At 46.7% G+C, this 18,068-nt stretch overlaps 1 protein-coding gene across 2 annotated transcripts; it reads right to left on the reverse strand.

Annotated features, from left to right (window-relative positions):
• Positions 1-384: 384 nt before the first annotated feature.
• LOC109736141 (pirin-like protein) lies at positions 385-2,344 on the reverse strand. Of its 2 annotated transcripts, XM_020295358.4 has the most exons (6): positions 2,036-2,339; positions 1,810-1,951; positions 1,591-1,708; positions 1,400-1,462; positions 1,186-1,289; positions 385-1,101 (listed from the first exon to the last, which is right to left on the reverse strand). In XM_020295358.4, the coding sequence occupies exons 1-6, from the start codon at positions 2,151-2,153 to the stop codon at positions 618-620; spliced, it is 1,029 nt and encodes a 342-aa protein (XP_020150947.1). In that variant the 5' UTR covers positions 2,154-2,339; the 3' UTR covers positions 385-617. The 2 variants fall into 2 exon arrangements, with proteins under 2 accessions (XP_020150947.1, XP_020150946.1); XM_020295357.4 differs by having other exon boundaries at positions 1,810-2,344.
• Positions 2,345-18,068: the final 15,724 nt, after the last annotated feature.

Genomic DNA, 18,068 nt, shown 5'->3' on the forward strand with positions numbered 1-18,068 from the left:
TAAAACAATAACTTTGTACATTGTTTTACAGGATTAATGTAAGCCGTCAGTAGTCCAGAGATGATAAAATCCGGCAGCAACAATTAAATTTCAGCAGTTTTGTGACACATGACGAATCCTTTGAAATCATCTGCATCTACAATTTGATCACTACATATACATTGGAATAGAACTGTATCATGAGAGAATAAAGCTATCAAGAAGCAATGGACTGAGAAGATCAAACAAAGGGTCGGTGGCTCATATTTATGTTCACCTGTCCAAATCTGAAACGCTTGACCATGGAGCACCACTTGAAATTTCAATGTTCTTTGCCCCCACTTGAAATCCACACATTATTTCCCCTTGCTCTGCTTGCCCAAATCTATGATGAAACAGTTCACCTTTTTATGATGAAACAATCATTAATAAGTTCCTCCTCATTACACACATTTATTGTATCAGATTCTTTCCTATAAACAAGTAAAGAAAAGAATCAAAGAAAAACAAGACTGCTACTGCATTCTACACAAAGGCATCAATATAATGGTACAATGCAATTTCCCTTTCCTTCCCAATGTTTTGCACGACAATGCGCCGTGATGTTGATCATCATCACGGCAAGACACCGATGAAAATCAGGCCGAGCTCCACTGGCTGGCCTTCTCGAAGCCGTTGCGGCCGTAGTAGTAGTCCTCCATGGCCTGCTGGATCTGGGCACGCGAGTTCATGACGAATGGACCCTGCTGCACCACTGGCTCGTTCAGCGGCTGCCCCGCCGCCAGCGCGAACCGCAGCGGTGCGCCAGACCGATTCCACACGCTGAGCCCGTCCCCCGCGCCAAGCACGAGGCAGTGGTGCGCGCTCGCCGGCGCTGCACCCTCCTTGCCGAACACGCCCTCCCCCTCGATGATGTACACGAAGGAGTTCCAGCCCTCCGGGATTGGCTGGTGGAGCTGCGAACCTGGTTGCATTGTGAAGTCCATGTACATGGTCGGCGTCTGTGTGTAGACTGGCGACCGCACCCCGAAGGCCTCCCCGGCGATGATCCGCACCGCCACGCCATCCTTCTCGGCCTGGCTGATGTCCTTGCTCTCGAGCTCCTGGTACCGGGGCTCGATCCTGCCATTGTTTGTTCAAGCGTTTTGCAGAAGCAGAGTTAGTGTCGACTGATTGTTCATATAGTTGGCTTCGTAGGGTACATACATCTTGTCCTTGGAGGCGAGGTTGATCCAGAGCTGCAGGCCCTTCTGCACTCCGTCGGCCGCAGGCATCTCCGAGTGCACGATGCCGCGCCCCGCCGTCATCCACTGATTTTAGAACAGAGTGTTCAGATGCAATGTTAGTTCCCAAGTCAAAATAGAATGGGTCAATTGCATGAATGGTGGTATCTCTGAAGAATTGGATGAGTAGATCGAACCTGCACATCTCCGGTCCTGATGGTGCCCGTGTGTCCGGAGAAGTCCTGGTGGGTGAACACCCCCTGCATCGGCAGAAACCCAGAAGACGGAACAGCATTTCAGCAAACACCTTGCGGGCAATATCAACATGGTGGAGGCAGAAGGGAACAGAGCACGAGATGGAAGAAGCAGAGCATGCTGGGATGCGTACGTCGAGCATGTAGGTGACGGTCTCGAAGCCCCGGTGCGGGTGGTCGGGGAAGCCGGCGGGCTTTGAGACGGAGAACTCGTCGAGCAGGAGGAACGGGTCCAGGTTCCGGACCTCGTGCCTGCAGCGGCATCAAGAAGAGACAGACGGAGGTCAACGATAGCTCCCCATGATGAGAAATTCAGAATTCACGGCGATTGAGAGGGGGATTGGGTTTCTTACCCGCCGATGCTCCGGCGGACGGTGGCGCCCTGCCCCTCGGACTGGGACAAGGACAGCACCTTCTTGACCACCTTCCTCGGGCTCTGAAACGGCACGGACGCGGCCGCCGCCGACGACGAGGAGGAAGACGAAGACATGATCGCTGGTGGGAACAAGAAGACGGCGGTCACAACAACAAGAATCCGGAAGAGGGCTAGGCACAGAAAAGGTCTGGTCTTGGCGCTACTTCTAGCAGAGCTGGAGCTCGTCTTTCTGGAGGCGAGGAGGACGCGGCGGCCGCTGTTGAAATTGGCGAGGCGCGCGAGTGCCGTATAAATAGGGGAAGCCGCAGAGTGCCTTGGCATCTCCGTTCGCCGCCGTGAGGTGAGGTGCTGGATGATGGTGGGTGCGAGGTGGGCGGGGTAAATAAACGGCGATCGAGATCAGATGCCGTCCTCCCGGTGGGCGCTGACCGCCGGGATTGAGGGGATCGGGGGCGCGCGTGGCTGCTTTCATTGCCTTCTTTTTCTATGCGGCTGCTGCGGCTTCGGCCTCCGGGACAGGTGGGAACGGGTGGGTGGATGGATCATGGATGGCCGACGACGTGCTCGCGTCCGGCCGTCGTCACCCCCGGCGCCGACGTCGGCGTCGCGTCACGAGCATCGTCATGTTCCAATATCCAACCACTCCCGTTTTCCTTTTTAAAAATAATAATAATTGTGGGCTTATTTTCTAAGTCGTGGCCAGAGTTCCCGGGAAGTTTCGAATTTCTGATAGCCGCATATACTACTACATTCAAAACGACTTTACCGTACCATTAAACAGTGGATGGACTTTGAAATAAAAATTGAGCTCGTCAAATCTGTGTGGACCGTCGGATGGAAATCTAAGGGCCGTGAGCCCTCCTTCTCCTCCGGACCGTCTTCCTCTTCTAGCCTCAGTGAACCCCCTCTGACGACGCTGGATGAGCCGCCTGCCAGCTCCACCGACGTCTGACGCTGTTGTCGCGTGCGCCTCGCCGTCATGTCCTACCAGTGTCGCTGAGACAATGACAACAAAACATGTGTGCAACATGGATCATATTGCAAACCCCACGAGCACAACATGATTCATGTTATAAAGCATTGGGTTGCATTATTCACTATGTTTAACTCTTTTCTCTCACAACAACATTGGCGGGGTATGTTTGTGGTGGTAACATAAGGCTAGTCGTAATGGTAGTATCGTAGGTAGTATCATGCGTGCTAACTAGACAAATTTGATGAGGTGGCATAGAATTAAATGAAGAAAAAGAGGATTGAGTATCATATCATGATACCGTATCATATTAAATGATGTGCTACTATGTATCATGCATGGCAATAAATGAAGTTAGCTATGATACAAACTTATGATACTATGCACTATGGATGTAGTATCATACACTAGTATCATATGCATGATACTAGTATATGATACTCGCCATTACGACCAGCCTAAGGCAAGCTGCAAACGAAATGTTTGGGACAGCTGACGAGTCATTGCAACATGGTCATGTTGCAAACCCCCCAATAGAACATGACTCATGTTGCAATGCATTGGATCACTGAGACTAGTCACAGTGGGGAGTAATATAGAGTAGTAACATGCATATGTTACTAGTCTATGTTACTACCTTCACAATGGGTAGTAACATATATGTTGTGTCATGCATCACTTCATTTATTAGGTTGTAGATTCATCTTTTCTTGATATGCGTGATGTTACAGTAACTAGCTATGTTACCACATGCCTATCTTTCTTCATTAATTACATGCCACATCATCTATTTTGCCTAGATAAGTGTGATGTTACCACCTATGTTACTCCCACTGTGGGTAGTCTGAAGCAGCCAGAATGAACGACTTTGTGAGCGGAATCCAACAGCTCTAGAGCCGGCCAATCCAATCTGCGCGCCCACAATGACACTGTCTTCGAGGAAAACAACACACATTCAGATATCGGATGAGTCATCAGCCTCGCATGACTGCCACTTCTGTCCCAACTTTAAGATTGAAAAAAAAATAAAAGCAAAAGAGTCTCTTATTTCCTTGCCGAGGATAATCATTGTTCCTCATGATTCAAACTAAAACAAAAAACAAACACATGTGATTGTGTAGTTGTTAAAATCAATCTCAACCAGCACGGCTTGTTCTCTGAACGGATCAAATAACATCCCTGACAGATATCACTGAAAGCGACGCCCACACATGAGTGAAAATGGACAAATCTGGCCCTTCTTCTGAAACTTTAGCATAGAATGAACATGATATTTTTTTTCACAAAATGATCTATTCGCATCACGCCGAGGCGGGGGCGTCATGCTACACACAATGTCATGCTAGATAGAATGATGCCAGATTTATTCATTGTCACCACACGTGAACAATTCGACCAAGTCGAGGATAGAAGAAGTTGGAGACCCTCGATTGCTCGGGCTCTACTATCGGTATGATCACGGTTGTCTCCTCTCATCTTCAAAACATCAAGCGTACTTCCTACACAATAGAATAAAATGAAATGAAATAAAACGTACTTCAAAACATCTCTAGGCAGAGTTTTGCCCGTCTTGGGTCCTTCTGATCTAGGTGAGCGGTTTTACGCGTCTTTGAGTTCGGGTCAAGATACTCCTCTCCCCCCCCCCCCCACCCCCACTCCTTAAGATGGCGGTGTTGCGGGTAGGTGGGGCCGTTGACGGTGAAAGATCGTCTTGGGGATAGTATTGATGTTCATGCGGTTTGTTTGCGGCAACAACAAAGTTGTGGACAAGCCGTTCTTTGGCGATTCGTGCTCCTTTTCGGTCTAGCCACGTTCTCTACGTCATCATTGCGAATCGTGAACCTGACGAAAGTTTACTTCAACAGATGCCTCAACTATGTGTTTCCTTTCTTCGGAAGGTTTCTACAATGAACCTTACTACAACGACTTCTCGGCCGCAGAATGCAATGTCGGGCTGCAGAGCGACAACAGCGTGAAGCGGCATGTCTTTGTCTCATGATGGAGATTGAGGTTGTTTGTAGCCATGAGCCCCTGGTGGTAATTTTTCTTGTTTTGGGTGCCTTGTATCGGAAGTATTTTAATAAATATTACCTACACTTATCGTGATATTTTGAAAAAAGAAACTTTCCTCCCTAACTTTATTTAATCGAAACCACAATGTCTTACAAGCCACCAGCAAAAAATAAAGAAACATACTATATCTTCATAACCTAGGGCGAATCTCAAATCTCGATGATTGCGGACATCCACAAGGCAGACCCTCAAATATGGCGAGATGATGAACACCCACGAAATTCAGACAATGATTTAGACGCTGCCTCTAGACAAACCAGCATGGACCAGAATATATTACAGACCAAATATGATTATTGGATCGGACTTCCCATCAACATCGCGTGACTGCCAGTTGCGTTCTAAGACACGTGACATTTTAAGCCGCCCTGTTGGCCAACCAGAATCATGATTAAGCCTCGTGATCAAACTTGGAATAAAAAAGGAAATCAGATCTGTCCATTCGCTCAACGATCATTTTCCAAGGGCCAGGAGGCGGTTCCGAAGGGATCAAGAAAAGTCTGGCCCAGACATGACTGAAAGCGACAAACCAGTGGAGCAGAGCATTGTACAGAACATGGTGTTAATTGTTGATTGCTGAGAACCAGCATAGCATTTGTCACAAGATTTTGAAGCTATTGTCACCAGTAACAGATCAATTAACTTTGCACCTACATCACAGTCATTCATACACCGGCGACGCGTCATGTTCCAAGTTCCAACCAATCCCGGGAAGTTTATAAATTCTGACAAGACACCTCAAACCGAGTGTGCCGTACCAGCATTACCAGTTAATTTGTTTGGGTAATAAAAGGCCGGCCTTTTCCCAATGAAAATATCGGTCGTTTAGAAAATAAGATTCATCTGGCAACAAATATTATATCTTCAAACCATTTCTGAAAAGCAAAATATTGGATCGTGCGTCGCCGCTACTTTTTGAGGGCGTTGGTTGGGCTTTTACTTGGCTTTTGCACTATGGCTTATCTTTTTTTTCTTATATATATACAAACACAAATATATCAGATTGCCTAGCGGTTCAGTTTCGATTTGGACGTTCCGAGCGGACCAAGGTAACATCCCTTTCCCAGACATCACCGAAAGCAACTGGCGCGTGAATTGGCACGTCAAACTCTAGAAAGTCGTAGAATGTCGTTCGCGGCGAACAATTCGACCAAGTCAATGATGGAAGCAGCTCGTACGTGTGGAACTTGGAGACGGGCTCTGCTGTCATTATGATGTCAGTGTGATCATGCTTCCTCCTCTGTGGTTTACATCCTCGTTACCTCCTGTACTGTCGTCTTCAAAGACAAGGAGAAGGAGTCGTCGTGATCTTCTCCACTCATGATCGACCTTGAAGCCCACACCCTCTTGTCACGTTGCCCTGGACATACTAGTAATACATACAGTAAAACTCATGTTCAGTTGGAGATACGACGGTTGTTTCACCGGCATAGCATTAGCCTAGCCTCCCAGCGCAATTCAAAAGCTGTCCCTCTTTCTCAAGGACGTATTTACCTGAGAAACTAAAAAACACAGTCAACTAAAGCTCGATCGTGTTCAGTCCCGAGTCTGATGATTTCAGTGTAAACCCAACACCAGTAGAAACAAGTACACCATGGCCAACAACAAAGAGCAGACCAGTACGTACTATCTTCTCAACACATCGCCATGACCAGGGTGGTGTTCAACTGATAATACTAGGGACTGCATCAAGTGAAGAAAGAAAGCTGCAAGTAAATACAGGCTCAACACTGTCGATACCATACAGGCAATTTTCCTCATCTGTTCCGGGTCCTTTGTTGGCATCATCTGGACAACTATTGCAGATACAATGCATCCGAATTCATCTAGAATATGCCTGGACAAACATTCTATTGGCAATATATATCCAGAGTCCCCAAGAAAAGGTTGCGCTCATAAAAAGAAAGCACCGGGTAAATTGGAAAATAATGTGCAAATATCAGCCAAATAACCTGTAATAAAACATGGCATTATATATGAAGCACACAATATGCATATAATATGATAGAAGCTCATCCTCAAGGGCGACAAGCATGTTCCTCCATCGGCATGAGCAGATGTTCAAATTATAACAACATCAAGAGGTGCACCAACGAATATGTTCTTCGAAGCAACAATCCATGATCAAGCAAAGAGTTCAGAAAACTGCTGTGAGTAATTATGTTCACCTGTTAACAGGAAGTTAAACAAGTTAACTATGTGATGCAACTGGGAAAATAATTAATAAATGATACATTAAATTTCCAGGGATCAAATTTTTCTCCAAAATAGTTACATGAAGCATATAGATTCATAAAAGTAGAGTATTAACTATTAAGAAGAAGCAACAGATAATTAAAATAAAGTGAAGTCAATTCGTCAGCCCCAACAAAATAGACCGTGAGGCGGATCAGTTGGCAAATATTTCAAAAGCAGAGGAAAAATAGTTCATAGCTTTAGCAACAACACAGCAAAGGTTACTTGGGCCCCAAAGGGTACAGAGATAAGCTTAGATTTCATGGACCAACATAATAGTCAAAGCTTCTGATCACAAATGGTATACATCAATGCAAAAGGACTAAAGGAGTCCGGCAGGCTCATACTTGATCCAATTCATAGATATTGCAGCTCAAAGGGTATGAGAGCTAGGCCTTCAAGAAGCAGCACCGCACTCAAAAGCCGTCAGGTGAAAGGAAAACCATTCACAACATAGCTTTCTAGTGCCACGAAGAAGGTATGTGGAACAAGAGTTTGTTTGAGCCGACATTTCCAAGGATATAAGTATTGGCCATCATGATGGAAGCTGTCAACAAGTTCGCCATCGGTGTCAACATACAACAGCCATCCGCCAAGATTGAGCAGCAAGAAGACGTCACCATCCACAGACACAATGCTGGCATCCCAATAATCCTTGCACCTTCCCGAACGGTCCCTGATTTTTTCAACTAGCATTTCGAGCCGGCACTTGTAGTCCCAAACCTTGCTTTCATAGTTCTGTAACACCCATATATGAACAATTTTCATGGCATCATTGTAGCTATAGATTCCGATCTTGTCATCCATCTCAAGGATTTTTTTGAAAAGGGGAATATATTAATATGAAGCAGATATCAATTATACTCGGACTCTGCACCAACAAGATGTATAAAAACATCCAGGATGCACACAGCAAAAGAACTTAAATAAAAAGAGGAAAAAGAGACCCTGCCACGGTGAGCAATCACGCGCAGCATAGCACTCTAACCACCACCAAAGACAACATTCGGACTACAAAGAAGGTTCTCCAAAAGCAACGCCTCCAGGAAGGAAACAATGCACAAGCGTTGTGGTTGCCCGATCAAAGATAGTAGATTTTCACCCTGGAGAAAGACCGCATTCTTAAAAACAATGCCTTCAACAAGGTCACTGTCAGGCACAACCAATAAAGGCGAGACCTTAGGTATTCACTATGGAAATCACGACTCGGTACTCAAAGGAGCACCACCAACTAATAACTCCTCCAATGCTGCCGCCCCCACTTGCCGAGGCTACTACTACAAGTCACGTACCACTGGGCTCACAGGAACTCGTGTCCGGTCTGGATGAGAACATATCCTGCAAGCCAAGTCTAAACAACTGCCTATGAAGCAAAGTCTTCATCGCATCCAAGACCCCGCCTTCGCCACTTGCAGACCCTCCAATCACACCATGGCATTCTTTGCATGTGTTGATCCCATAGAAATCTTGGTGCAGACATGTCCCAAGGTGTCAACAAAACAGAGCTTCACGATACCCCAATGGAGCTGGTTATGTTGTTCTTGCGGGGCCCAATCCAATCAAGGTGTCCAAAGAGTGCCATATACACCAGTCTTTGTTTCCATTCGCAGGAGAAGTCCAAACCTCGCCAATGGGTAGAACAAAGAGGACTGGTCACAGGTAGAATGGTGACTTCACGCGAAGAAAACTAGGGCCACCGCATGGCCGGTTATTTTGCGAGACATGAGAACCCAAGATCAACCATATCTCGATGCCCACCTCCGGCAGAATGAGGAGGCCGTCACCGCCATGTCCGGGGCCGCGCGGCCGGGGGCCCAAGTGATGCGGGCAGAGCCGCTGACCTTCGTCAAAATGGTACAGATCGAGCCCTCCTGGCCAAAATGTGCCCAGATCGAGCCTGACCGCCCCGCTGCTGCTGTCGTCCGCCTGCTGCTGGCCTCCTATAGTCAGCTGCCTACCGCCGACGTGCAACTGGCGCCATCGCCATGCATCACCGCGGTTGTAGGAGTGAGGGCAAGCGCCGCCTACACACCCCTTGCCGCAACTGTCAGGAGCCCCGCCGTCGGCACGCCATGCGGGCTTTGCAAGGCGATGCCTCGAGCCGCGACGGAGGGGGGATGTGGGAAGGAGGGGTTGAAGGGTTCGGCAGTCTCCTCGATGCGGCGCGGCGCCATGGTTGTGGGGGTGGGTTAGGTCGTGGGTACAACTTTGTAATATATGACTCAATGGGAATAACCGGAGCATGCATCTGCCGGAACGACTTGACTGGTGTCAAATACCAATACTAGGCTTTGCTGCACCGGATACAAATGGAGGCTATCACAAGGAAGTTGTCTTCAAGCGCAACTCTGATGTTGTCCCCCCCCCACCCCACCCACACACACACCTCACACACCTTGGTGGCTGGTCAGAGCCCAACAAGAACACATAAACTAGTGTGGGTAGATGCCTAGTACACTAAAGCCCAACAGTTGGTGGAGGGAATCACCCTGACGCGTGGCCGGGTTACAGACGGAGAAGCAGTCGGTACGCTGTCATTGGAACGCCGAGGAGTCGTGTCACTTCAATGTCGGAGCACCAGTGAAATGTCGCATCACTCTTAGCAAGCATGAATGCAGCACTGGTGCTTTGGAGCAGCTAAATGCTTCGAGCGGGAAAAAGGGCACGAGCGAGGGAGGATTTTTGGGTGGGCCGGGCAGTCAGAAGTGGGTGTGGCAGCAATCCAGACGCCCGCAAAGCTCCCCCTCCCCGAGTTTGTTTCTGGTTTACAGGAAAATCACATCTGGACCGTTCGGCGAACTGATACATGCCTGTGTTGGGTGGCAAAACACATCCGCACCGCATGATTCGGACGGTTTGAGGGTCGGCGTTGGAGAAGATGCCCTAAGGCTATTTATTTGGCTGTCGCAGCTCATTTCCTTTGTTGGCATCATCTGGTCACCTATTTACAGATGAGCAACAAGCCTGCTGCTGACCCTAAAATAAATCAGCTTATCCTGAAAGCAATAGCGTGCATTTGGATGAAATGGTTTTCTTTTTCCAGAGTTATCCAGTGGCCAGGCCTGATCATGGTTAACTTGCTTGATTTGGCCAAAGGAAATTTGCTAGTCACCCTCTGCATGTTCCAACGATCCCCTGTGGCTGCACATGTTTAAGCAAAAATAAATAAATAGTAGTATATCAGAGCCTGTTGGCCTTCCGGAACCATGACCTTCAGCCTGAGGATGGCACCGGCGCTGAAAGTTGTTGACGGTGACAATGGCGTTCTTGGCCAAGTTGCCGCGAGGCACGACCTTGGCCTTGACGGACCATGTGACTCTGCTCTGTAATGACTGGTCAGACGATCTCCTAATCCCATCCAGCTATATCCTTAACAGAGGAGGAGCAAAAAACTGCCAGTTTCATGCTTCACCAAAACAATTCGACCGAGTCGGGGAAGCCGCGAGCGCGTGCGGGGTACAAATTGTAGACGCTCGGCTCAGGCTCGGCTCGGGCCCTGCTGTCAGCACGATGTAACTATGATCTTGGTGACTCCTCTTCTGGTTTACACTATTTGGATTTCTCACAGCTTGGAGCCGTTGTAGGTGGAACTGACCGCTACTAACTAGTGCAAAGTTCAGTAAGCACCTCCTAACTACGCCCTCTCGTCTTGAAAATATCAATCAAATGTTAGACAAAATAAAAAGATGATAAGATCAGGCATGCGGTTAGCCAACTCAAGATTCATATATATAGAAAAAGATTTTATTATCAGTGACGGCTCAGTTGAGACTTGAGAGTGATAGAGTCCTTGAGAAATATTCAGTTGGACTCATGGTTGAATCTATCTGTGTAGCGTTATCTGAGTCACTCAAAAAGCCCTTGAGAATTCTGAAAGAGCGTAATCCAAGAATCTAAAACTCGTGTGAATTTGAAATATGACGATTTCAGTGTAACCGAACACGAGTACAAGTACACCATGCCCAACAGGCATTGGATGGTTTTTCCCCTCCTTTCTTTTTTGGCCTCTCCTCTGTATGGAGATAAAATTGACCCAAACACTTTAGCTCCAAGAAGCTATATTCTGGAAGCTAAGCCCAAGACCAGTGTAAAAAAGAGCGACCTCGGCCCGGCTCTACCAAAACATAAATCTGGAGTTTGCCCCCTTTATTTTATATAGGGATTGATACTAATTTGGCTTGCACTGGCCATCTGTCGTGGTCAATGTCGTCATCGTCTGTACAGGAAACAGTAAGCCTTTAAATTCAAAGCAGGTTGAAGCAACCAAGCGATGCATGTATTGAAATGAAATAATGAATAAAAAATAACCATAATTCATCCAAAAAATGGCAAGGTAGATTAATTAAAGGAGCTGGAGTAAGAGATGCTTATGGACAAGATTTGTTAAAAAAAGCTTAGTACGAGATACTGATGGACGTATGTAAAATAAGGCTAAACGTACCTAAGGTGGTGCTACAAAACAACACATTCTTACCTTAGTTAACAATAGAAGAAAAATACTACACTTGCATCACCCTCAATAAACTCATATACTCTCTCCGTCCCAAATTACTTGTCGTGGAAATGGATAAAAATTAATATATCTTGAACTAAAATACGTCTAGAAAAATCCATTTCTGCGAGAAGTAATTCTGGACAGAGGGAGTATAATATATTCAATACTATTCACTAGTAGAAAACAGGGCTTTGGTCACAGGGCAGTATTTACATTAGTCCCGGTTCAGTCACGAACCGGGACTAATGTGAGCATTGGTCCCGGTTCGTGCGGCTAAGGCATTAGTCCCGGTTCACCTGGGCCCTTTAGTCCCGGTTGGTGCCACGAACCGGGACTAAAGGGTGCGATGCCCATTAGTACCGGTTGGTGGCACCAACCGGGACTAAAGGTTAGACCTTTAGTCCCGGTTGGTGCCATCAACCGGTACTAATGGGCTTTTTTCAAACTCTACCACCCCCCCCCCCCCCCCCTCCAGTGGACCGCCTTTTCAGTTTTAGAAAAAACAAAAGAAAATGATGGAAATGTCAATAAAATAAAATAAAATAAAATAAGTTTCCCATGTGATATGTGGTCTAGTTGTTGGGAAAATTTAGAAATATGAATTTCGACTTTATTTGCAAAATCTCTCTGGAATTTGTAAAATGGGCATAACTTTTGCATACGAACTCGGATTAAAAAGTTTTTTATATGAAAAATCATCCACTCGAATAGTTACATCCGAATTTAACTGGGGAACCCCGTTAAACATTTTTAAAATCCTTAAAAAACCTAACAGAAAAAAGTTACGGGGCTTTTAAGATTTAGAGTGGAAAAAAATCGAAAAAATTTCAAACTTACTAGTGGCGCACCATTTGCTAGGTGCGCCACTAGTAACAGAAAAAAATATAGTTTCAAATTCTTTTTGTGGAAAAAATGTGGTCAAATCTGGTCAAACCGTGGTCAAACTAATTATTCTAGAATATTAGTGTTACTAAATAATTATTTCAGTTTTTTTGAATTTTGGTCAAATCTGGTCAAACAATGGTCAAACTAATTATTCAAGAAATATTAGTGTTACTAAATAATTATTGTTTTTTAAAACTATAGTTTCAAACTCAAACAGTGAAATGTGTCACTTCATGCTCAAGCTAAATTCCTGAGGGTTAATAGGATTGACAACTTAATATTGTCAGGAAAACAACAAGTGCAGACTTGGAAACGAGGGAGAACAGAACCCGGAAGTTAAGCGTGCTCAGGCTAGAGTAGTGAGAGGATGGGTGACCACTAGTAGGAAAAGGGGCTTTTACCCCGGTTTGTAAGGGCCTTTTGTCCCGGTTTTCGAAACGGGACTAAAGGGTCGTTACTAAAGCCCTAACCCTTTAGTCCCGGTTCTTACACGAACCGGGACAGAAGGTCCTCCACGTGGCCGCTGCTGCCAGCCCAGGCAGGGGGGCCTTTGGTCCCGGTTAGTGCCACCAACCGGGACCAATAGGCAGGGCCTTTTGTCCCGGTTGGTGTCACCAACCGGGACCAATAGGCATCCACGCGTCAGCATTTCAGGGGCTAGGGTTTTTGTTTTTTTTTGAAAGAGGGGTTGGGGGGTTTTGTATGGTTAATTTAGGTGTTTCATATATTGTGTTAGCTAGCTAATTAATAGAGAGAAGTGTCCTCTCATATCTCCGTGCTTGGTTGACACTACGTATTATATACGTATGGAGAGGACTAGACACGCTAGCTAGTAATCAAATGAAGGAAACAGAAGATCGTCGTGAACATATGCATACAGAGAGAAGTGATATCGACCACCTCTCCTTCTCCGAGAGATTGGTTGAACAACAAGTTCTCGTATATCTATCCGACACTACCGGCTACATGTATACAATAATTATCTCTTACAATACAATCTCCTAATTAAATTGTAAGAACACAGGGTCCACATAGTATTCTCCGTTTTCAGCGATCACGTGGTCAAGGAAGAATGCCGCCAATTCCTCTTGAATTCCTCGCATACGATCTGGTGCTAGGAGTTCATCCCGCTTCGGAAACATCTAATTTGAAGAAAGGGGTCAATACATATATATATGAATAAATGAAACTCAACACAAATGATGGTAATAAAATAAAATTGTGAATATTATTGCTTACGCACTTCATATTGTTCTTCAGAGTAGCCCCGCTCACAGGTCGTGTAGCGGATGGACTCGCAAACGTAGTATCCACAGTAATTATTCCCGGGTTCCTGCCACAACCACTTTACAAGAAATAGAGGTCAATCAAACTGATAAGCAAGCATGCTTAATGGTATTGATGAAACTAGCGCTTGAATCACTAGGAGATGCACGGAACATGATACTATAGTACTTACTTTCGGGTGTTTAAATTGCAGCTTCTTCGGCAGTCCCGGAGCTTTTGTGGTGAATTTTCTCCAAACCCTGCCAGACAAAGAAAACAATTACTTGATATCAGGAAATGAACAAAGTTGTTGATATGGTGGATAATGATCGATTTAACTTACTTCTCGAGCATTTGAGTCATGTTCGCATAGTCCTGGGGATCTTTTCGTCTCGAGTCTAAGACGGTTACTACTCCCTGCTCAAGCTTAATCTCTAGGAGAATATAGTGGAAGCTGCACATGCATGCATAAGCATCAATTACATTACCATAACCTGGACTAATAAGGGAAACCGAATATGCACAAGACAGTAACACTCACTTGAAGTTGTAAGGAAAGAGTATTATATCTTTGTTTTGATTTAATACCAACGATTGTAGCAAGTTGGCCTCGGCTTCTTGGGATGTTTTTCAACCATATATGCATCTATGAGATTTGTGTTAATGAACCCAATATCACCGATTTGTCTTTTCTTCAACTCGGCGATCTTCAATCTGCATAATATAGTGAGGATAATTATAAATACATGCAATGAAAGAGCTGACCTATATAGAGAGACTTAATGACAGAGTAGTACTACTTACAGACAGTAGCAAGTGATCGTTGTTTTATCGAGGGCCTTTTGATTGTAAAACTGGAAGAAATCCTCAAATGGAACATTCAGCAGTTCAATTTCAACGAGGTCATGCTCCGGTTTAACTCTCAGCGTCAAAGTACTCGTCCCATCAGACTCTCTGCAGGTTTTCATGTACCAATCATGTAATCTTCGCATCATCGTTGTTAGAGATCTTTCATCTTTGATGAGAGGCTTCCCGTAATGGTATTTGTGTTCGTCCACCTCCATGATTTCATAATGTACATCGTCGGGCAGGTAATCTCCATCCTCGGATCATTAGCGACGATGTCTTTTGACACCTTGAGCTGGGGGCACGATTGGTTCGCTTGTTCGCCGAGCTGGGCAATTTTTTTCCCAGCTCGTCGTTCTTTTAACCTTTGATCACTGACAGTACTTCCCGACCGCTCCGCTTCGGCATATGTCTTTGCAAGAATGCGCTCATAGTTGCCTCTCGACGGAGACTTTGGTGGTTTTGTCAGGGCAGCCAGAGTGCGCTTTGCTTTCACCGGATCTACCTTCTCCTCCGGAGGTGGATGTTTCTTTGCTTTCACCCCTTCAAAGAAGTTTGTCACTTCGGCTCGCACGATCTTCCTGGTTTCCTCCTCGGTCCTCTCGTATGGTAACTTCTCTGGAGTCTTCAGAGAAGGACCGAATCTGTATTGCCTCCCGCCTCTGGCAGCTGTACTGCTAGATGCCGGCAGAGCAGACGGAGCAGCTGCGGCTGTCTTCTTTCCTTGCTTACGAGGTGGAGGAGAAGGACTACGACGCGCCGGAGCAACCGCAGCGGCGGCGGGTCTCTTCCGCCCTTGCTGACAAGGCGGAGAAGGAGGAGGCTGGCTGCTCTGGCGCGCCGGCGCAGGCGGAGGAGGAGGCGGAGTGCCGCCACGCGCCGGAGAAGGAGGCTGAGTGCCCTGATCACTCGCCGGAGGAGGAGGCGGAGGAGGAGGCGGAGTGCCGCCACGCGCCGGAGAAGGAGGCTGAGTGCCCTGATCACTCGCCGGAGGAGGAGGCGGACTGCCCTTACTCGCCGGAGCCGTCCAGTTCGGAAGGTTGATGAGCTCCTTCCACCATAGGCACGGAGTCTTCAGAGCTAAACCCAGCCGAGTCTCCCCTTCACCGGTAGGGTGGTCAAGCTGGAGGTCCTCAAATCCCTCCGTTATTTCATCCACCATCACCCTAGCATATCCTTCTGGAATCGGCCGGCAAGGGTAGGTTGCGTCGGGTTCAGGAGGTAAAACAGAGCCAACAGCCGCCTTGACTTTGAAGTTCTGCCATTGCGCTATAAGGTGGCAATGTTGAGACTCCGTGATAGCATCCACGGGGTAGCTAGCAGGAGCCGTCAAGACATGCTCCAGCTGAAGCAGCTCGGTGGAAGCCACGCTGCTTCTCCGCTGAGATGGCAGGGTAGCTTCGGGGGTAGTTTCGGCATGTCGATTGCTGTCTCGTTCCTCTAGCGCTTGAACCCTTTCGTGCAGCTTCTGAATTTGGGTCTGCTCCATTTTTTTCCTCCTCTCATGGCTTTTGTAACCGCCTGCGTCCGGAAAACCAGCCTTCCACAGAACGGAGCCTGGCGTGCCTCATGTCCGTCCAGGGTGCTCAGGATTCCCGAGGGCCATTGTGAGCTCGTCGTTCTCTCTGTCTGGAACGAACGTCCCTTCCTACGCTGCATCGATATATTGCTGAATCTTCTTGACTGGTATTCTCAAAAGCTCGTTCGTCCAAACGCACCTCCCTGATACAGGGTCCAAGGTTCCGCCAGCCCCGAAGAACCAAGTCCGGCAACGGTCTGTCCAGTTCATTGTCTGTGGTTCGATCCCTTTTTCAAGCAGATCATTCTCAGCCTTGGCCCACTTAGGCCGGGCTTTGAGGTAGCCACCTGACCCCGTGCGATGGTGAAGCTTCTTCTTCGCAGCATTCTTCTTGTTTGTCGCTGACATCTTCTTACTCTTTTCCGATGTCTTGTGGGCCACAAATGCGGGCCAGTGATCTCTGATCTTCTCATACCGACCGATGAATTCTGGTGTCTCTTCTTTGTCGACAAACGTTTTCAGCTCATTCTTCCACCTCCTGAATAGGTCTACCATCTTCTTAAGAGCATGAGACTTGATTAATTGCTCTTTAACTGGCTTCTCCGGATCCTCCTCTGGCGGTAGGGTGAAATTTGCCTTCAGCTCAGTCCAAAGATCATCTTTCTGTATATCATTGACATAAGACACCTCAGGGTCTTCCTTCTTAGGCTTATACCATTGGTGGATGCTGATCGGGATCTTGTCCCTAACTAGAACCCCGCACTGAGCAGCAAATGCATCCTTTGTCCGGATGGGTTCAATCGGTTGGCCGTCGCGCGCGATTGCTGTGATCTCAAACCTTTCATCCGAGCGCAACTTTCTCTTCGGGCCTCGTCTCTTTACCGCAGTTGTGCTCGATCCGGAGGGCTAGAAAAAAGAAGAAAGACGAGTGTTAATTAATATGTGTACATACCAAAACAATGAATGCATCAATTAGCTAGTCAGCACAGGCTTAACTAATATATTTACCTGGCCGGACTCTGTTCGGTCACCGAAGCCGTCACCACGGGCTCCTTCTTGCACCAGCATTGGGTCACCGGAGCCATCATAATCATGTCTTTCCTCCTCCACTCTTCGATCATCGTAGCCTGCTTCTTCACCCTGTTCTTCCAGACCATCATTGTCGTTAAGATACGACAAGATATCACCTCCGGCTAAGATTATGTCCCCCAACACCTCTTTTGCTTGCTCGTCCCGTCCGTGCTCCATTGTTTCTGCAAATATTACAACATGGCAATTATTACACAAACATGACAGCAGGTGGTTAGTGCAAACGTAGACCTAGCTTATTCCGGGTTTGGGGTGGCCTCAGCAACGCTTCAAGGGTAGGGGCGCGGCGGGAGGGGGTAGGAGACCGACATCGTTTTTTTCTATGGTTTGGGTGTGATCGAGAGTTTTGGTCGAGCGAGAGGGCCGGGGGGTGCTCCCGTGGTATAAGTTATCACGGTCGAGAGGGGGTATAAATATCGACCGTCCATCATGTCGAAGTTATCTGGGAGGGAGTTATATATATCGACAACGACGACATACATACATGGGAAAATAATGTTATCGGGGAGGGGGTATATCGACCCCCCCCCCCACGTGTTGAAGTTATCGGGAGGGGGTTATATCGACAACGACAATGAACGTACATGGGAAAATAATATTATCGGGGAGGGGGTATATCGACCCCCCCTTGTGTTGAAGTTATGGGGAGAGGGGTATATCGACGACGACAGACCCGATAAAACATAAGAAAACGAAGAAGAAACAAAAAAAGGAGAAGAAGAAAAGGAATAGAGGAGAAGATCGAAGAAAAAAAAGAAGAAAAAAAAGAGGAGAAGAAGAAAGGAATAGAGGAGAGAAGAAGAAAAAATAGAATTTTTTCTATTTTTTTCTTCTTCTCTTCTATTCCTTTCTTCT

This window comes from Aegilops tauschii, chromosome 5 (assembly GCF_002575655.3).
Source record: "Aegilops tauschii subsp. strangulata cultivar AL8/78 chromosome 5, Aet v6.0, whole genome shotgun sequence".
Lineage (NCBI taxonomy): Eukaryota > Viridiplantae > Streptophyta > Magnoliopsida > Poales > Poaceae > Aegilops > Aegilops tauschii.